This window comes from Paralichthys olivaceus, chromosome 3, assembly GCF_024713975.1.
Source record: "Paralichthys olivaceus isolate ysfri-2021 chromosome 3, ASM2471397v2, whole genome shotgun sequence".
Lineage (NCBI taxonomy): Eukaryota > Metazoa > Chordata > Actinopteri > Pleuronectiformes > Paralichthyidae > Paralichthys > Paralichthys olivaceus.
Window position 1 is genome coordinate 13,158,228 of NC_091095.1, and position 20,401 is coordinate 13,178,628.

The following is a 20,401-nucleotide window of genomic DNA, read 5'->3' on the forward strand; positions in this document are numbered from 1 at the left end:
ACTGAACTTTGCTTAAAAAGTTTGGTGATGACCAAGAGAGACCACACTAAACCGTTCCCTGCAACTTATATCTGAAAGAGAACAGAAGCTCCTCAGCTGAGACCTCCGCTACTGCTCCCAATATATTTTTATCTTCTTCTATCGTTTTCATTTCTGAAATGAAAAGTTAGTTAAATCAGATAATCAGACTGAATCTGAATCATAATCCAGCAAATTCAATCCTTAAAATGTGACTCATTTCTGTTGCCATGGATTCACGTTGCACCCCTCTGCCTGTGGGATGACTTCAATAGATCTATGCTATAACCACTGCCCATTTTCTGTTTTACCGATGTATCACCTCCACACGTGGACACTGCTCAGTGTGGATAAATCACTGGCTTACAGGCTCTCTGAAGCACATGTTGGACTGAGCAGCCAGTGGGGCACTCAGAGCCCAGTCTTGAGCTTTCACCCAGCTCAACGCCTGTCGCTGGTGATGGATGACCTGTGAGGGATGATGAATCGATTGCTGTCAGGTCCTCAACGCATTCTCATCTGGGATTCAGCCATAAGAAGAGGGGAGTGTCACCATTGGCCTGAGTTGTACTTTAAAATACATCTCATATCTCCTGAGGAGAGATGATGATTTCAATATACAGAGTATGATTTCTGCTCTTACCATGTTGTATCATGTCGTAATGATGAAGTAATGTGTATATTGTGTGACTGTCATAGAATCTATTAAAGACACAAACTGTGGTCATCAAATGCCTTTAATTAAGGCTCAGTTTCTTCTCTCTCAAAATCTGACTTCATCCATCGATCCATTATCTCCCCGCTTACCCTGTAACCGTTGCAGGGGAGCCAATCCCAGATGACATTGGGAGAGAGGCGGGGTACACCCCTGACAGGTCGCCAGTGTATCACAGGGTCAAAGTAGAAAGACAACAACCTTTCCCCAATCTGCACTTCTTCAGACTGAGGGACGAAGCCAGAGAACATGGAGAAAAGCCTCACTGACACTGGGAGCACATGCAAACACCACACAGAAAGACCCCAGACGGACCAAGAACCTTCTGGCTGCGAGTGAGTGCCGACAACTGCACCACTGTGAATCTGAATTCAATTTAAACGTTAAAAAAAATAACGATAGGTGAAAATAACTTAGCCGCTCTACATCATAAGGGTAATGTGGATTTTAAAATGGAGTGAGTTAGGGGCACTGTACTAAAGACAGCATTCCTGGATCTTGTTTAATATTTCCTGTATAAAACCATCCTCAGTATTTGTAATATATTGATCTCACTGCTCAGGGACTGCACTGTCTCTGCCAACATTTAGAATCACAAAAGAATTAAGAAGAAAAAATAATCTTTGCCATCTGTTGCTATTTTAACTATCATCTGATGCAGCCCTCTATCTAACACCAGCACTACATTTAACCAAGTTTTCCAAACCTCTCTCCACTGCATTTTATACGTGTAACTGGGTAACTGTAGCGTCTGTATTATTGCATACTGTAGCTTCACTGTGGCATTACATAGAAACTAAGTCATCACTCTCAGTCCACAGTTGATGCAAACCATGTTCACACGCCACATTGTACACTGGTTCTAACTTCACACTCTTTGCTTTCCTCACTCATTTCATCACATTTTCTTCATTTCCTGCTTGCAGCAAGCAGATGGATGTGAGTTTCTGGCTATAAGGTCTGAGTGTTATCAGTGCTGAGTGAGAGCACGGCTTCCTGGTAGCTTCAAAGCCGGCAGATGTTTTGAGCTCATTCAAACCAAAGAGCTTTCATGAGTACAGTCTCTCACTGAGGTGGTCAGCCGGCTTTATGACAACCAGCAGCACAGATGTTTTTTGTTGTGCAGGGAGATCGGGTTAATGCCCCGTGCTGATATTGTGAAAGCGGTGACATCGATAAGCTGTGGGCCAGGACTGAGATATCCACAGAGACCAATAAAGAAATAGAGTGGGCCATGTGGCAGAAAAAAAGTCTCATTTCACACAAAACTCAGCTCAGGCGCAAACAGAAGCAGACGGAAACCATTCGCCTCTCTCTCCTGTGTGTCCTGGTTCTGATTACTTCCTGAGGGTTCACCAGAATTTTAATTATTTAGCCCCTCCTCCTTTCTCCCTCTCTTGTACATCTGGCAAATGCCAGCCAATATTTATATTCCTAACAAACAAAGACTGCACACAGAAGAGAGAGAGTGATATAGAATAACTCAGGCAGCGTGGCTCAGGAGGCAGATGCCACGCTGCAGCAGCCACGCTGTGATGAGCCAGGAGCAGATATTGGACTTCCCTCATAAACCTCCTCCAGCTGGCTGGATGGAGGACAACAAAGCCTTCAACAGCCCATTCAACCCTCTGCATCATCCTAACAGCAGCACGTCCAATTACAAACCAGATGTGGCCAAAGCCCTGGGATCGGGCCTGTCTGATTGGACCAGATCAACATCTCACATTTGATTCTGGTTCTAGATTTAAGCTTTGAGCCGAGTAGATCAGAGGTCTACATGAGAGTTTCTCTGTTCGTGTCATGCGGTTGTTTGTGTTGTCCAGTTGTGATCTCATGTTGATCGAAAACATGTTAAAAGAATGGTCTAATGTTTTGGTAAACATGCTGATTTAGTTAGGCAAAGCTAGTATAAAGCTATGCTAGCTGTTTTCCTCTGTTACCACTCTTTACAGAATGTAAGCTAAGCTACCTGGCTTCTGGCTTCAAATCATTATCTGGATATGAAGATGACATGACGGCTCCCCAAAAGTCAAGCCAAGAATTCTCGATCGCCCCCTGGTGGCTGGCTACGGTGTCGGACATAAGACCCACCTTCTCCATTTTAGTGGATGGGACACGGATCAAGCAAAAACATCAAAGTCAAATAAACATCAAAAATAGTTTCTGTCATTTAAGGTAGTTCTTAGCACACTGTTTTGTGTTCAAGTGTTTATTTTTCAGTTATTTAATACTATAAAATGTGGTAAAACATCATGATTGACGGACATGGAGTATTCGTAAGACCTCAGTACTGCAGCTCCACCCCCCCCAGCTCACTACTGTGCAGACTCCGGCTCCAAGTTATGTCATTGGCGAAAGATGGTAGTGTTTGTATCCAGGATATTTTGGCTTTATTTCTGAAGAGTGGGAGGAAGTGGACATGTGCCACCAGTCTTTATTTACGTCTATACTTCAAATTGAATTGACAGAGTGGTGGTAATCAAACTACTCCTACACGCAAAATGATAAGAATCATACTGCATGCATGTCAGTTTCAAGTGTGCCTTGTAAATTTGTATTTTTCTAAATAAATACTACTATGTATATTACCACAATGTAATGTTCAATAGATTAGATAACTATTTTCCAATTAGTTAAAGTTATTAAACTTTTCTTTCACTTTGCCTCAACCTAGTCGGCTGTGCTTAAGAAAGTGAAGCCCTACATGTCCCAGAATGCCATTAAAAAATAAGTACTTGGTTTTTAAATCAACTGGAGACTGCAATAAGAACACTAACTGAGGCAGCAGTGTCAAGAGTTTTTCTTTCAACAGACGGTAGAAGATTGATCCCAGTACAATCCTTCTGTTTGCAAGAAGAATCATCAGACTACAATGATCAGACATTGTGTTGTAGGTACAACCAGCTCTGTCATTCCTGTTTCTCTTTCCCCTTCTGAATGACCTAAACCTGGCTGGCAATCAGTCAGCAATCAGGCCAATCAGGACGGCAAACAAGCAAAACAAACAGCAGGAGGGTGAGCAATGGTTGAACGGTGCTCCTGTGGGCCCAACGTGACCTCCGGACGAGACAGCCTCATGACTAATTGGTGTTTAAGCTCAATCACAGCCTGCACACTTCCTACTCCTGTGAGCCTGTTAAATGGCTCTATTCTCTCTTTCAGCCCCCAACTCTCTCTCCCCCTTCTCTCCCTCTCTCTCTCTTTCTCTCTCTCTCTCTCTCACACAGTCACTCACTCCTGGGTCTCTAACGCCCCACCTTCGGTCTGTCTGTCTGGGCCAGAGGGAGGCACCGTGGGAGTTTAATTGCCTCGTATTTCCATGAAGCCAAGTTCATTACATTAACAGCTCCAGCCCACGCTGCATACTTCTAACCTGCTGCAATTTGTTTTTGTATTTATTAGGCTGGCAGAGACGCCACTTCCCGCTCAGCTTAGGGGGGAGGGGGGGTGCTTTGTGAGGGAGAAGGTCAGCAGGCACAGGCGTCCATTGTGATGCACGAGCCGGGCAGATAGAAACATGACAGGGAACTAGAGGCGGAGAGTGGAATGGCCTGCTCGTACTGGGAGAAATCAGGGTTGCTCTGGTGGAGATGCACAGGTATGAGGTGGTGAATGACGATTAGTGGGGAGGTCGGACATGGTGTTGACTCAAGGTGTAAATTTTGAGAAAGACGGAGAAAAACCTTAGAATATGTAGACGTATATTATTTATTTTGTTTACTTGTGTTTTTACATGATGGATAATGTTTCCAACAATTTTCAAACCCAAATAAATTTTATTCAAGGTAACTGGAGGTTTCATCTTGGTCACCTAATCGCTCTCACCATAGATAAAGAAAACCGTAAACTTGGTATCTATTATTCTTTGTCATCATATGTCAAGGCCTTGTCCGTCTCTGCAATAACTTCCTGGGTAAACGATGTATGATGAAGGAAAAACACACTGCTAGGCGCTTAGCTGTATTTTCCTTCCACTGTTTGTATTGGTGACATGTAATGGATCATGTTTTTCTGTTGCCATTTGGTGCGTAACTTCAATGAAACTGAATAACATAACCTCGTCCTTGAACACAATCTGCACCTGTGTCAGGTAGATTTTCATCTGCAATGTATACAGTAAAACATCACTATGTAACTTGTGGTTAATAGAGGAATGAATGGATAGATAGATGGATAGATAGATAGATAGATAGATAGATAGATAGATAGATGGATAGATAAAAATGGACGGACAGAGGAAAGTATTAGGTAAGACCCGCTGCACTTATTACATTCCCAGCAGGATGCAGAAGGTGGTTGCCACATTCATGCACAAGCACATCCATGTCTCCATTCATGAATTTCTGAGTCCCACCCACTGAATGTACAGTTCACACAGTTCTCATAGTCGGCCACAACACACACACTCCCTCTCTTTCACAAGGCCAGAGTTCCCAGTTTGCCACACAAGCTGCAGTGACATGCATATATAGCATCAGAGAAGCAAGATTTAAAAATAAGCTTCGAGGAATTCTCTGTTGCAAAAGTGCGAATCTACCGCAAACCCCGCAGCGTAATAACTCAGAGACAGTGTGTACCCTTTAGTCTTGTGCAACTCACTGTGACGATGCCGTAAGAAAACCACAAACTAATCTAAGACAGCAACGCTAAATAGATGTACTCCAAAAAAGAGGAGAGGAATAAAGACAGGAGGATTGAGAAGATGAAGAGAAAATGATAGAGAGAGTAGAAAAAGAAGTTAACAGCATAAGCAAGACAATAGAGAGAGCAAAAAGAGAAGCAAGAGATCATCTGAATCCAGTGGCCAGCATGAGTGAGCATCTCTGAAAGTGGATATGAAGGCGGATGAGCCGCGCCAACCTCCTCTGACCGCATTAGCAAAACCTAATGGAACGGCTGGCTCCAAGAGGCCTCGTCATCATTATCTGACTGTTGCCCAGCGCAACCAAATAGGTTCATGGTCTCAGTGGCTGCTGTTCAGCTGTCATACACTATGTTCTCCCTTCTTCTTTGTCTTATTTCCACCGGCCCTAATGAAAAAGATTGGTAAATCAATTGGCGGGTACGTAAAGAAGCCGGGGGGGCAATATTGCCTCCACTGGGCCTGTGGCCACAAATCACTGTAAATCAGCAGGAGAGGAAAGGAAGAGAATGGTCATATTTAGTATTGAGAGGCAGCTGTCATCCCTGTAAACACACCAGATCTATCATCACCAGGTCATGTTGAGAGAACAAGTGCAGTTCAAACACTCACAAACAATACTTTTATCTTACTACTTCTTTTATTAAATGAATAGAAACTATCCACTAAAACACAAAGACATTACAGCTTCTACCTTTGTAAATATGTTGATAATATCTGTTATTGATGTTTATATCGAAGTGGTGGTAAATAATCACACACTGTGCTCAAATTAATTTTTTGGTTTGCGCATTCTAGGCTACCGTAAAAACATAAGAAAGAGGAGCTGGTAGATATAGTATAAAAGTCTTATTCTAATTTAAGAAAAACACAACAGCTCTTACTTTTAGGTGATTATAAACTAATAAAAAAAAGATTAAAATTATTATATTAATTTCTGCCAAGAAATTCTCCTAACGCAACAAACTGGACCTTTGATACGTCAGTATTAATAATCAAATTAATAATCTATTATGAGAGTTCTTTAGTAATAACAGTAACAGACTTTGATTTAAATGAAGTGTTGAATACAGGGGTTCCACCTGCAGTTCAGGAGTATTGAAGATTTAAAAAAATTGTAACTGTGGTTGTTTTGGAAAGTTGATTAAAAAAACAGCATCTAAAGAAAATGAAAGTCTGTCCACAAACTATAATCCGCATGTATGTTTTTAATAAGTGTATTACGTTATTATGTTTTCAATTTGTTTGTGTTAATTTTAGAAGGTTTACGCAAAAACTACTGGTCAGACCAAGAAACTTCAATTTGTTGCAGATCTAAATAAAAATCCAGATTTGTGAATATAAATGTTTCATGAGGGGACCATTGGGCCTCGGTAGGTATGTGCTCTACATCACCGAGTGTCACTCTAGTTCTATATTATATTGTATTTCCACCTTCAAGCCTGTCATCAGGCAAACATCCAGACAGAACTCCCAATACAGAACATAATATGATCCATACATACATACATAAATATACATATAGCTTGTCTTTGGTTTACTTGGATGTTTGCATGATGAAGCCTCAACAAAATTATGTCAGGATCCAACAATAATTTAAGCAGGTGATGATTCGTATAAAGTACAAGCTCAGAGTAGTGGATTCGGTATCAGGTTAAAAACACTCAGATCCTCTGACCACTCTGTCTTTATTGGCAGATCTATCCATTAAGCAGGATCTTGCTGTTTTCCAAGCCTCTGCTCATTATCCAGAGGATTATAGTGTTTTTAAGGAGTGAATGACTCAGAAGACCTGCTCCATAGGTCTGAACCACCATTGTGTGGGGACAGTGGTGTTCGTGTGGAGAGCACGGGCCAAAGAGCAACTCCCTCTTACAGTACGTCTTTGGTATTCTGTGATTCTGACCTTGTCGCTGGGCGGTTTAAGCACTTTACTGTGGCCAGTGTTTGAGCAACCTGCCAGCATGGTGAGAAAATGACAGCACCATCTAAGAATGGAAAGGGGTGATAAACTGAGGAGGAGGGGGGGGTGCTTACATAGGCATGCTACACAGAAGTTGCTTACTTACTACGAAGCTAATCTCTCATTAATCCATGGTACTTACCCACAAACACAGTGACTGCACCTTTTGTGTGGTCGCACAGAGACAGCGAGTGTTTTCCTGTGGCCGGGGGTCGCGACCAAAGGCTGGTCTGACTCAGGACATTCCCAGGAGCACTGGAAAGAAATGAGGACACTGAACAGCTTGAGCATTGTGTGTGTGTGTGTGTGTGTGTGTGTGTGTGTGTGTGTGAGTGTGTATATTTGTTTTTGTTACATCTTTAGGACTTTATCCAGTATTAACATTGACCTTGTCAGAACCTCATGGGGACCAAAGCTCTCTAACGCCACTAAAGAGGCGAAACTTAAGGTTTTGAGGTCAACGAGTAAGATGTGAATTGTGATCAGGTTAAAGTGAGAGTTAGGTATGATCTGGTCCTGGTGGGGTTACAAAAATCAAGTATTAGTATAACATAAAGCAATAAACTTGAAGTTGAAGACACGTGTTGAGGTTAGGTTAAAGTTGGGGTAAGGATTAGGCAAGTAGTAACTGGTTAAGGCTAGAGTAAGTCTCCAGGAAATCAATGTAAGACAAGGTTATGTACTCTAAAGTCATGGAGATGGTGTGTGTGTGTGTGTGTGTGTGTGTGTGTGTCACGTTTTCTAAGGATGTTTTTTGATAAACGCCACATCAAGTGACCACGTGTATTTTTTCGTGAGCCACTGTGTCCATCCTGTGATGACAGGATGTTATGAATTTTGAGGAATTAGATTCATGTGACATGACTCACGCACATTCAGCACAATAACTCTATTTTCCTCTTGAAACAAGTGTTCTTTTCTACTTTTGTCTTTATGTTGAGCAGCAGCCATGTTTTCCTCAGACCAGACCGTGAGTCATCTGCAAACATTAATTCCTCAGTAATGTGAACTCATTACAATAAGTCTCAACGTCCACGCTTAATTGGTTTTATGCTTTGTGTGCTGCTCAACCTCTCACCAGCCTGGGCCTGGATTACTCATACAACAGGAAATAATGACGCCAAGGTCCATTAAGTGGGATGGCAGGACATCATATCAGCATTAATCTTCCACTTAGTAGAGCAGCCCCAGGAGAGAGTGACGGGGATGGAGGAGATGAGAGAGAGAGAGAGACTATGGTTTTCTGCTCCTCCCAGCTGGACTCAGGCTTTTTACTTTTATTAATATCATTTGCATTTTATTTTTTACTCTACATTCGTTTTAGCAGAGGATGTGATGGAAGATGATTCCAGGCAAATGCTCCAATTTCATTTCCCTTCACCTATTTGTCTAAAACCAAAACATTTGCACATTAATGGATGGATAGAAGAAGGAGAGCCTTTCGGATCTCTTTGTAATCCTGTTACCTTTCCCTTAAAGTGATTGAGTGAATAATGTAATTTGATTGGATGTGTTATCTACATGCCCAAAAGTGCAAGATGAGTCAGCAAGAATATGTTACAGGAGGAGAACAAGAGGGGCTTTTATTTATATTTATTTATTAACTCTTAAACATTCTTTTTACACTTAATTGACATGTGCCGAGATACAGCAGGACACTTACGGCCAAAGAAACAGATGGAAAATTGTCTATGATACCAAACTTGGTACAAAGCACCCCCTCTCTTCTCATAGATTAAATCTCTTTGTTCAGGGTCACTGCCAAAACAATTTAATAACAGAAAATGCATTTTATATTTCTCTGTGTCTTGCAGAGCCAAACACTGTGACTTGTGCCAAAAATCCTAAAAATATATTGATGATCAGATTAATTCATTTCTATGTTAAATAATACATTTCACCAAATAGGCCTCGTGATCTAGTCCTGATTATGGTGCTTCATCATCAAGTGATATTTTTATATATATATAAATATATATATAAATATATATATATCCAAATTCTATAGTTTTATGAAACATAAAAATATTAATCATAATAATAATAAAAGCATGTCATTGATATTATTTGGTTGACTATATATTTATGATGATGTTATTGTATTGAAGTCCATATTCTCAGAGGTGTGGTGTACTGCGCCATCTAGTGACACAAACTACTCCATGCCTCTTACATTTGTAGCTGTCCTTCAAGATCCCTGAAGGACCCTGGATTATTCATCTTGGAAATATTGAATTAACAGATTAATGTTATAAGTAAACACTTTATTTCAAACATTTAAACCTAAATGAAGTATTTTATCAAACCAGTGACACTGTTGGATTTATTATTGTCTCAGTCCAGAGACAGAGGCGCTTCCGTCATTTGCCTGATCAGAATTCTGTAGCACAGGCTCCGGTTGTTAGCTTGAGCTCGGTCCCCGGTTGTCGGTGTGTGTGAAAGCGGTGACAGCTGAAAACAGTGTTCCTTCCCCGGCTGTGCACTCAACAGAATCGCCAACATGTTCGAGGAGGCGAGTGAAGTGTTCGACAACATGTTTAAATCTTCCTTTCCCCTCACCTTCATCGTGTTCATCCCCGCGGTGCTCATCCTGGTGTCACCGCTCCCGGCCGAGGCGGCGCATGAGTTCACGGTGTACCGCATGCAGCAGTACGACCTGCAGGGACAGCCCTACGGTGAGTCGGTCGCTTCTCCGGTCCGTCACCCAGGAACGAATGTTCGCGTCACTGCGGCGACTCGGCCCTCGAGCCGGTCCGTCTCCCAGCAGCTTTATGCAGCCTCCTGAACGACAGCACGCAGGGGTCGCTACAGCTAACTAGCTGCTAATGCTAAAGCTTAGCACCGTTTGCCAAATCGGGATCATGACCTGAAATTTAAATCTGTCCGCAAATGCTAACGTGTGTGTCCCTTTATTAAAACTGTGGCTGGACGTATTGATTCACCATTAGCTTAGCGACAGTGAAAAATCCAAGTTACACATGGTGGAGACAAAATATAGGTCAACAAATGTGATCACTCCTCCTCCTCTAAGGTTTCACACTGATGACATGACACGATCACTTCTGAAGTTCTGTGTGTACATGTGAGAGCAGGTGAAGATGAAGCTTCCACTTTGTCTCCAGTGTTAGTGATGATAATCATTGGAAGCTGCCAAACCTGACTAACAGATCATCAACTCCACACATCCTCTATTGACCTTTGTCCTTGTCTCAGTGTGACACGGTCTGTTGTGTTACTCCTCGCCTGGTCCTCTTCACAAAAGTCAGGAGTCCATTTTTGAATGATTAATAGATGTCGTTGTCCCCAGGTACCAGGAACGCCATCCTGAACACTGAGGCTCGTACTGTGGAGGCAGAGGTACTAAGTCGTCGCTGTGTTATCATGCGGCTCGCAGACTTCTCCTACGACAAGTACCAGAAAGCCCTGCGCCAGTCAGCGGGAGCTGTGGTCATCACGCTGCCCAAGAATATGTCTGCTATGCCCCAGGACATAGTGCAGGTACTGACACACACTATGGTCACAAATAAGGCTTTAGTTGTCTTTTGACTTGAAGTGATTCCACTCTTTGTTCAATTGTTGTGAACTAACTATGTAAGTCATTGAGGGTAAACTGTACAAAACATCTGTTGAGTTGATCCACACATATTCAGCTAAAGAAGACCTATGTTTTTGTTTTAAAAACTAAAATGATCTCTGTCCACACAAGCATTTTAGCTCCGCACCAACGTAAATGACGTTGTGGATATGTGGATTATACGTGACCGCACACATACACTGGGCATGTCAGTGTAAACAGGAAGCAGATTGTCTACTCTGTAGCCGATTGCACACTTACAGAAAATACTATGAACGAGAAACAACAATGGTTAACAGTAACACAGGGATTTTCTTTCAATCATTCTGATTGCTGAGATTTAGCATTAAGTCAGTGAAGATAACTGCATAAGCTGTCACTAATTAGACTTCACACTGTACGAGTGGGATCATTACTCCCTCTGGAATCCAGCAGTAGCAGATGTTTGAGTTATTTATTTGGTTAAATGTCTTTTCTCTTTAACCAGTGTCTTCAATATGTGTCTTTTGTCTTGTCTTCTTGCTTCTGTAGCAGTTTATGGAGCTGGAGCCAGAGATGTTAGCCACTGAGACCATTGTCCCCGTGTACTTTGCCATGGAGGACGATGAGCTGCTGTCCATCTACACCCAGACCCTGACCTCGTCCTCCTCACAGGGCTCTTTGTCAGCTGCTGAAGGTGAAACTCATCACTCACCAAACCAACTGTAACACACTTGGATCAAAAAGTCAGGTCTCACAATGTTTGACTGGATAGCACAAAGATCAGTGATGAATTTAATTTTACTCTGTTTTCTTCAGTGCTGCTGCACACGGCCACAGCAAACGGCTTCCAGATGGTCACCAGTGGAGCTCAGAGCAAAGCAGTCAACGACTGGGCCATCACCAGTTTAGAGGTGACTTGTTTTCCCCTTCAAGAGCCAATTTTTAATTTAGTTTGCATATACTATTTTCTTAACAGACAGATATCCTCAGTTGCAGCAGGCAGTGGATAGGTTGTTGTTCACTTGCAAATATCATAATCATATGCACAGTTCTCAGTATATTCCAAGTTTTTCAAATCTTCAGTTCAGTTTTTTATTAAATAGGAGATCTGGTTTTAGTGAATTGCATTCATAAATATGTGATCGGTGTTTGTTCAGGTGCAGTTGTCACCGCTCTACCAGCCTCGGGTTGTGCCTGTCATGTATAATACAAACAATACAATATAAAATAATACAACATCATTCCACAAGATGAGGTATTTCCTTAATCCTTTAAATCCCCTTTTTCAAATCAAGAGAAGAGTAAAACTGATCAAGCAATGAGCTGCTAAAACTCCACCTTTTGGGTTTGCTTTTCTTAAGAAAATGATTTCACTAATTAGCCCGGCTCCAAATAAGAAAACATCCACTTGTGAGGTGGAGGTAGAACGTCTCCTGGTACCTTTAGCTGTAACAGGCTTTGGGAATCTAGTGTGCTACCTGCTGCAGTAGCTTAGTGTCCATTGTGTGTTTTTCTCTATGTGTGTGGGCTTAAACTCCTGAACAAAAACTGCTGTGTGTACTGAAAGCCTGAGGGTTTTTAGTCAAAGATGAATTTGTTAAGAGAGTCTCACTGCTGCAATTTCATTTGGTGTTTATTCAGTTTCTCTTTGTCACATGATGATTGAACACAAACACTGACACATTCTGCAGCCTGGTGCCTGAGAGGGCTGATTGTTGCTTTGGTTTGCTTTTTCTTTTGTTGACAAGATTAAACTTCAATTAATATCTAACAACACCTGTTTACCCGAAACAAATGGAATATTAAGCTGAATGTGAGACCATAGACCTTTATTATGAAAAGAGTTTAACCCTGCTTCGTTGTACAGGCCTCTGATGTCATCTATTCTTTCATCCAGACTCAGCAAGAATTGATTGCCTGGTCTTACATTGGTTCATGAAAGGAAGTGAATGGCAGCGCTCATTGTTTAAGTTTGTTTGAAGTCAAACTGTTTTAGTCAGAAAGGCACAAAATGAAGCAGCACAAGTTTTAGTTCAGGAGTTGCTAATTTGAGATTTTAGAAGTAAAAAGAGGTTTAGTCACACTGCAGGGGATTAGAGGGTTTGTGGTCAGGAGGTCGACTGTGACTCACTTCAGCTCTCCACAGTCACACTGCCAGACACTTGAATACACCCAGTTGCATTTGCGTTGCTAAATTCAGTGCGACAGACTCAGTTTCTAATCTGTTCTTATGCTTTCCACCAGGGTCGTTTGGCTGGAGTTGGAGGAGAGGACTTGCCCACTATCGTGGTGGTGTCACACTACGACTCGTTTGGAGTCGCTCCAGTATGTTCACTGCTTCTTTCTTCTAACAAATCCTCCCCCACACCTTTAAAACATTTAGCAGCATAAATATTTTGTCTGCAGATCTCTGTAGGATTTGGTTAAATTTGATGAATTCATACAATGATACTTCAGGAACTAACACAGCAATGTCAGTAAATAGAGAGCAAGCGAGAAAAGTAATGTGACTCTGTGCCTGCGTTGTGTCCAGTGGCTGTCGTACGGTGCCGACTCCAACGGTAGTGGAGTGTCCATGTTACTAGAGCTGGCTCGTCTCTTCTCGAAACTCTACACCTACAAGAGGACACACGCCGGGTGAGGAATGACAGCGACCTTCACATTCAGACTGTTTTGTAGATCATTTTGTGTCTCCTGAAGCTCAAAGGTTATTTTTTAAACTGTTTTAGCTAAATTAAAAAAAGCCAAAAAACATATTGTTTGACACCGTCATGTATCGCTATCAGCATCACATCTGACTGTAATTATAACATTGTGATGTCTGGATGAACTGTACAGCAGCTGAACGTGGTTAGAAAAGGAGTAATGGACTTTACACACATCATCTTCATCCATTACCTTTTTAACTCATTTGTGAATCCTGTTGTTTTCAGGTACAACCTGCTGTTCTTCGTGTCGGGTGGAGGGAAGTTTAATTACCAGGGCACCAAACGTTGGCTGGAGGAGAATTTGGACCACACAGGTAACGTCCAGCATCTTTAACACACACACAACTTATAGACGAGTATAGAACAGATTCAAATGGCACCATGACTATCATGCACTGTGCTCTATGTGCCAGTTTGATGAGTTCTAGCTCTAGTTTTTTCTTATATATGCTACTTGATTCGACAATCATTAATATATTTATTATCTCTCTCTACTGTTGCACCTCTTCCTCTGACAATAGACTCCAGTCTGCTGCAGGACAACGTGGCCTTCGTGTTGTGTCTGGACACTCTGGGGAACGGAGACTCTATGCACCTCCATGTGTCCAAACCTCCTAAAGAGGGAACTCCACAGTATTCTCTGCTCAAGGAGCTGGAGACGGTAAGAATGACGCTGCTTGATACACTTCAGACAGTGATACAGTTAAATAATTAGACATTTATCTAGATCCTTAAACAGGTGAGTAAAGAAAGACGATTTTATATATTCAGAAGAAATTGACATCCAAAGTTTTCATATCTGAGTATATCAGCAAACCCAGCCACACTAGTTTGTTTCACTGCACCTTTAATTTGAAGCCTGTAGAAAAGTTTCAGGAAACTGACGCAGCGGCCGTCGTTTCCTGTCCCCCTCTCTTCCTCAGGTGGTGAGCAGTCAGTACCCGGAGGTCAAGTTCTCCATGGTCCACAAGAAAATCAACCTGGCCGACGACATGCTGGCCTGGGAGCACGAGCGCTTCGGGATCCGCCGGCTGCCGGCCTTCACTCTGTCACACCTCCCCTCGCACCGCCTGGCTCAGCGCTCCAGCATCATGGACTCGCGGTCAGTGTCCCCCTCCTCTCGCCACGGAGCGGGAGAGCCCCCTGCTGGGTGGGTTCATTACTGCAAGTCTCTCAATCACCAAGTTTCCATCCTAGCTGTCTTCCTTCATATCGTTGATGTCACTTTCATGACAAACTGAATTGTTCAGGTGCTTGATCAGGGTAATCATATCCATCATCAGTTACCATTTACAATTGTTTAACTTCTATTAATCCTCTTTTACTTCTGTAGCGGTCCTTCTCTCTGTCAGTCTGTCTGTATTTTTCTAAACCTACTCTTCGGTGGCTCTAGGTGCTCTGGGATCAGACTCTTTGTCTTTTTACTATCTCTCGAACTGTCAGCAAACTTGTGCTTGTGTCTTACAGGCCTCACGTCGATGTAAAGAAACTTGGCAGGAACACCAAGGTGGTAGCAGAGGCACTGGCCAGGGTCATCTACAACCTCACAGAGAAGGTACAAATGAATGATGAGAAAATGTATGGGGGGGAAACAGTAAAAGCTTTGCCTGTTACCTGCCTGTGATGTGATATTTATGTTCTGCTGCTCAGGGGGCCCCCGGAGACCTGCAGATCTTCACTGAACAAATGGTAAGTCATTAAAATTACATGCACTGTAAGAGACTCAGTGATGCAGGTAAAGCCTTGGCAGGAGAAGGTTTTCAGGTTATTGCATCATTTTAAAGTTTAGCTGTGTTTCTGGAGCAAAACTGACTGCACGAACAATGACGAGCAGATTTGGCACCACACAATAAAACTGGATTTAGTGAAACAGATTAATCAGTGACAGCTGAAACGTGTCCCTGCATGAAAGCAACGCTATTCAACTTTTCTTACCACATAATCACAGCTTCAGAATCTGTGTGAAATATGGAAAATGAAGCCACTTCCATCCTCACCCTGAACGTTCTTGCTGTTTGTAACTTTAGCGAGAAGTGTGTCAACGACTGAAAGTTGCAGCATCAGTTGTCAGAATCAAGAGTAATTAAGTTGAAAACCAGAGTTCATCTCCAGTATTCAGAGAGGAAACTACTCAGTCAGAGATTGATAAGCTTTGGGGTTTTTATATAAATGAAAACCACTTAATAGCTTGGACACGGATCCCAACAGACTTAATACACATGTGCTGCTGCAGAGGGCGCTGCTGCAATAGACAAGTCCCTGAACCTGCCAAGACTGGAAACTCCTGATGCGGCTCTCATGTGGGCACAGTCGTAATAGATCTCCACAAGAAAATAAAACATTGGTAACATTGGCCTCCTTTTGTTCTAGTTCATAACTTGTGTTGTTCAGAATATTTAGAATATTATTCAGTAAAAATTAAAATCTAAAAGCAAGCAGGTCAAATTACTTAGAAACACAGGTATTACTTAATATAATGATTATCTACAGTTTTTACATTTATTTCACTTTGGTGTTTTTCATCACAGGCTGGTGGTAAATCTCTGTTGGGCCGTGTTCATATCGTGTTCATATCGTGTTCATATTGTGAAGTAGTAATAATTTGGCTTGTGCCACATCAGCAGGTGCAGGAGGAGCAGTTATCGGCGGTGGTGGACTGGCTCACAGCGCAGCCACGTGCTGCACAGCTGCTGGACAAAGACAGCAGCGTGGTGTCCACTCTGGAGTATCACCTCGGACGTTACCTCAAGGACGTCAAGAGACACTATGTCAAAGCTGACAAAAGGTAAACACGAGGGTGGAACCGAAAACACTGATGCACACTGGGTTACGGTTTGAAATGCAGGTCGTCAAATAATATTCATATCAGTGCGTTTTGATCGGTTTTCTGCTCTTGATGTTAAAGTTTTCATCTTTCTCCTCCTCAGGGATCCAGAGTTTGTTTTCTATGACCAGCTCAAACAAACCATGAATGCTTACAGGTAAACTTTAATCGGCTCCTCTCCCTCCTATCCATCTATAATCTTTTACTGCAGCTCATACTGATTTACTGTCGCTCAGTAAAAGCTCTCCGGCTCTCGGCTATCTGGAACATCAGCAGTCTGTCTCGTTTAGTTGCAATGAATCCTCAGTTCACTACATTTCTTACATTTTAGTCCTTACTGAAAAACGGCCATCACATAATGAGAGCGACCATTTCTAACTGTCTTTCACTGTTTAACGCTCCCTCTCTCTGCTGCTGTTCTCTCTCTCCCTCAGAGTGAAGCCTGCTATTTTCGACCTGCTGCTGGCTGTCTGCATCGCAGCCTACTTAGGGATGATGTACCTAGCGATCCAGGTAAGTGGCTGTTCATGCATCACATGTTTGTCGGGTTAGGGTTAGTTTGGCTGCGTGAATATCAGAATTGACATATTTCAATATGTTCGGTCTGATAATTTAAAAAAACGATTTATTTGATAAGTAGATACAATTTAATTGGACCATGATTTTCCTGTTGGACTTCATCTCTACATGAAACATACAATCAGGCTGAAATTGTTTCTCAAGCGACCTTTAAAAGCTGCTTGTGATATGTGCTGATGTGTTTTGGACCTTTTCTTCTGGACACATGAACTGAACACCGTCTCTGGTTTTGTCGTCTCTGAACAGAATTTCGGAGTCCTCTACAGTGTTGTCCGCAGAATCACTCAACCCAAGGCGAAGGTCCACTAATCCAACCCACCCACCTCTTTCCTGTTCCTGACCCCCTCCCGTCTGATACATGAAACTCGAGCCAGTAAGAACATAGACGCTGGGTCGAGCTGCAGTTCTCGCAGTGGTTTCCAAACCAGCAGAATCACTTCCACGTCCTTAATCCTGATCCACAAACTATGATGTCAGAAACTGTCCTGCTGCCAACTTAATCCGTTTTCTGTTTTAAGGACCAGAATAATCAGGAATCATTCTTCTCTCCACAGATGTCTCGTCTTTGTTTTCTGATATCCCAAGTATTGGAAATATTTCACTCTTTGACTCTTTTGTTAGATTTAAAATCATGTGTTCACAACTCAGAGGTCTACGAACCGATGAAGTGAGATTATGTGACACTGCCTTTAAATTCCTCTCCTCAGTTTACTCATGTTGCATGTTTTCTTGGGTGACTGGAAGGAAACTGACCACACAGAGTTTAGTCCAGAATTAATTTTGTTCAGAGACGTGTTGACCAACCACATCTTTAGATTATTAGTTCCTGTAGAAGCCGCCTGTTTCCCTGTGTTTCTGTTCATTGATCGATCTGTTGGTTCTACATCTCTTCATAGTCAGTAAGGACATGGGGATTACGTCACTAAGAACGTAGATATAGATCTGCAAGTGCTGCAATGAGCAGACGAGAAAATGACTCCGAAAATACGAGTTTACGGAAAAGACAAGTTGTCGAAATAAAATGTGAAGTAGGATTTATTTAATCTTGATGGTAGTGAGTAAATTAACATTAAAATAAAGCTGAATGGAAAAGAAAATCATTTTCAAATAATTATTGTGTGTATGAAACTTTCTCCCCATTTAATATATAGAAATTTGATAACAGATTCTTTTTGCGTTGCCTTTTTCCAGGTTTATTTCTCTGTTGGTGTTTGATTGTTTCACATTTTCAATGTCTTTCTTTTTATCTTGATTTGATTAAAAAAATGATGCTGAAGGTCTCTAATCTGAACGCTCATGTTCCAAAAGGTCACACGCAACAATCATGTTTTCTTGTCTAATCGGAGCCGGTGGGAGTCGATGAGATAAAACTTCCCCCTTTACTCCTTTTTTATCAGTAGAAATCATGTCTCTTGCTGACTGAAGCAAAAACAACCGACTCAATCAGAAGGTTTTTAGAGCTGTGTCAAACCAGAGCTGCAGTATTTATACATCAATGTCTTAAAATGTTGGATTAGATAAATGATCTTAAACACATCCAGGTAATAAGTTGTGTCACTTCAACAATAACTTTGTATTGTTTCCTTGATCTTTCTGCCTCCACCTTCCTTGCGTGTCATGGGTTTTTTTCACTGTTTCGTATTTTCTGTGTGTGACTGCATGAACTGTATCAACCCCCCCCCCCTCCTCGCAACAGAGAGTGACTGTGTATTCACCAACATGAGGGAAATACTGTGTGGTACATGTGAGTTTTTAATTTATTGAAGCAGTTTTCATGTGTGCACTGAGAAGAACTCTGCTCTGAACTCTTGTTTCACCTCATCCTCGACTCTTGATCTGTGCGATGACAACGATATCAGTTGTGATTTAAAATAAACGATGACAAAGGAAAAGTCATGAGAAACATGTCCTTGTTTTAATGACAAGTTTTATTTTATGGGAGAGGAAAAAGTAAAACATTTCTTGAATGGTATTAAAACTATTACAAAAGAGCAAGTCTCAAGTTGTCAGATTTTAGAAAGTGATCCGATTTATAGAACAGAACAAAAACAAACAAACGGGGCAATTTATAGAGTTTACACTTTTGTTGAAATCTATCGTTCAAATACACTTTTGATTGAAGAGATTTAAATTATGATTTAAACCAGAAAGTCGTTAAAAAAAAACCAAATTCTCCCTTATTTCTAATTTAGATCTACTAATGAACAATAAAAACAATACTAATAAATTACAGTGCAATTTATAAGAAACACCTGTAGGGCTTTTCTATAGACCGCCGCTCTCTACAAGCTTTTCACCAGCTCCCACAAACACCTCGTTATTTAGGGGGACGATTTGGCACAATCGACGCAATCATGCAGACGCTTTGTGTCATAATGACATGACGCCTGTGAGTCAGTTCAGACAACTCATGTTTACTACCATCCAACTCCAGCTGCATCTCAAATGTGCTGCAGACTTCCTGTCGGTACCTAAGCAGGTTGTTTTCACACTTCTCGGTTTGCTTGTCAGCAGGATTCTTCAATAACTACTGAGCAGATTTCTGGGAGTGATGGGACATTGGCCAAGAGAGAAGCCATTCAATTTTGGAGCGGATCCCGCTGAGGGATGGATAGGGCAGTTATTTATTACATTTTTTATGTTTTCACCAATTTCCCTGGAAATAATGCATCGATCTTGATTGAACTAAATTTACAGTCCTCCAACCAGTGCAGTTTGTCTACACACAGTTTTTTAAAGACTCACATAATATCTTTGATCACTCAAGTCGAATCAGTTCATCTTTGATTCCTCCAAGGCTTACTTGACATATCGTGCTCACATATGTACATTGTCACGACCTGAAAACAAAATGCCTTTCGGGAATTGTCTCCATGAGTGTGAGTACTTGGTTGATTTAATTTAAGAGGACTGTTAGACTTTGGTGGAGGGACACCTGATGATAGTGAGTATCATTCTAGTTGGTGGTATTTTACTGATCTGTTTGCCAACACATTTACTAATTATCAATTCTGAACTCCACACACGGAATAAATCCGTCCCCCGTGAGCTGTCTGACAGAACTGAGCTTCACAGGCGACATGTGTCCAACAACGTAAACCAAACATGAGCTGTGTTAGTGAAGTGTGAGCCAATGTTGTATCAAACATTTAAATAAGAATCAGCCAAATCAGATCAGAATGAAAAATAAAGTGACTTTCTCTCAATCTTCATTCAGTTTTGGACAGTTTCAGCAGTTGCGGGAGTAGCAGTCGGGGGGGGGGGGGGACAAAATCCTCATAATATACATGATTTCATGTGCTGACATTTATACACAGGGTGATATCACAGCTCTTACACAGGTGTGTGAGAAAATCATCTCGTGCGGAAGAATGAGGTTGAATTAAAACACTCTGA

General features: G+C 41.7%; 1 protein-coding gene across 4 annotated transcripts; it reads left to right on the forward strand.

Moving 5' to 3' along the window:
* Positions 1–9,709: 9,709 nt before the first annotated feature.
* Positions 9,710–18,897, forward strand: ncln (nicalin). 4 transcript variants are annotated; one of them, XM_020080900.2, is made up of 15 exons: positions 9,710–10,013; positions 10,646–10,836; positions 11,444–11,588; positions 11,711–11,805; positions 13,139–13,219; positions 13,428–13,531; positions 13,828–13,916; positions 14,124–14,263; positions 14,526–14,752; positions 15,070–15,157; positions 15,253–15,291; positions 16,224–16,387; positions 16,530–16,583; positions 16,861–16,939; positions 17,252–18,897. In XM_020080900.2, exons 1-15 carry the CDS (start codon positions 9,839–9,841, stop codon positions 17,312–17,314), a joined length of 1,734 nt encoding a protein of 577 aa, XP_019936459.1. In that variant the 5' UTR covers positions 9,710–9,838; the 3' UTR covers positions 17,315–18,897. The 4 variants fall into 4 exon arrangements, with proteins under 4 accessions (XP_019936459.1, XP_019936463.1, XP_019936461.1 ...); XM_020080904.2 differs by having other exon boundaries at positions 14,526–14,704; positions 16,227–16,387; XM_020080902.2 differs by having other exon boundaries at positions 9,711–10,013; positions 16,227–16,387.
* Positions 18,898–20,401: the final 1,504 nt, after the last annotated feature.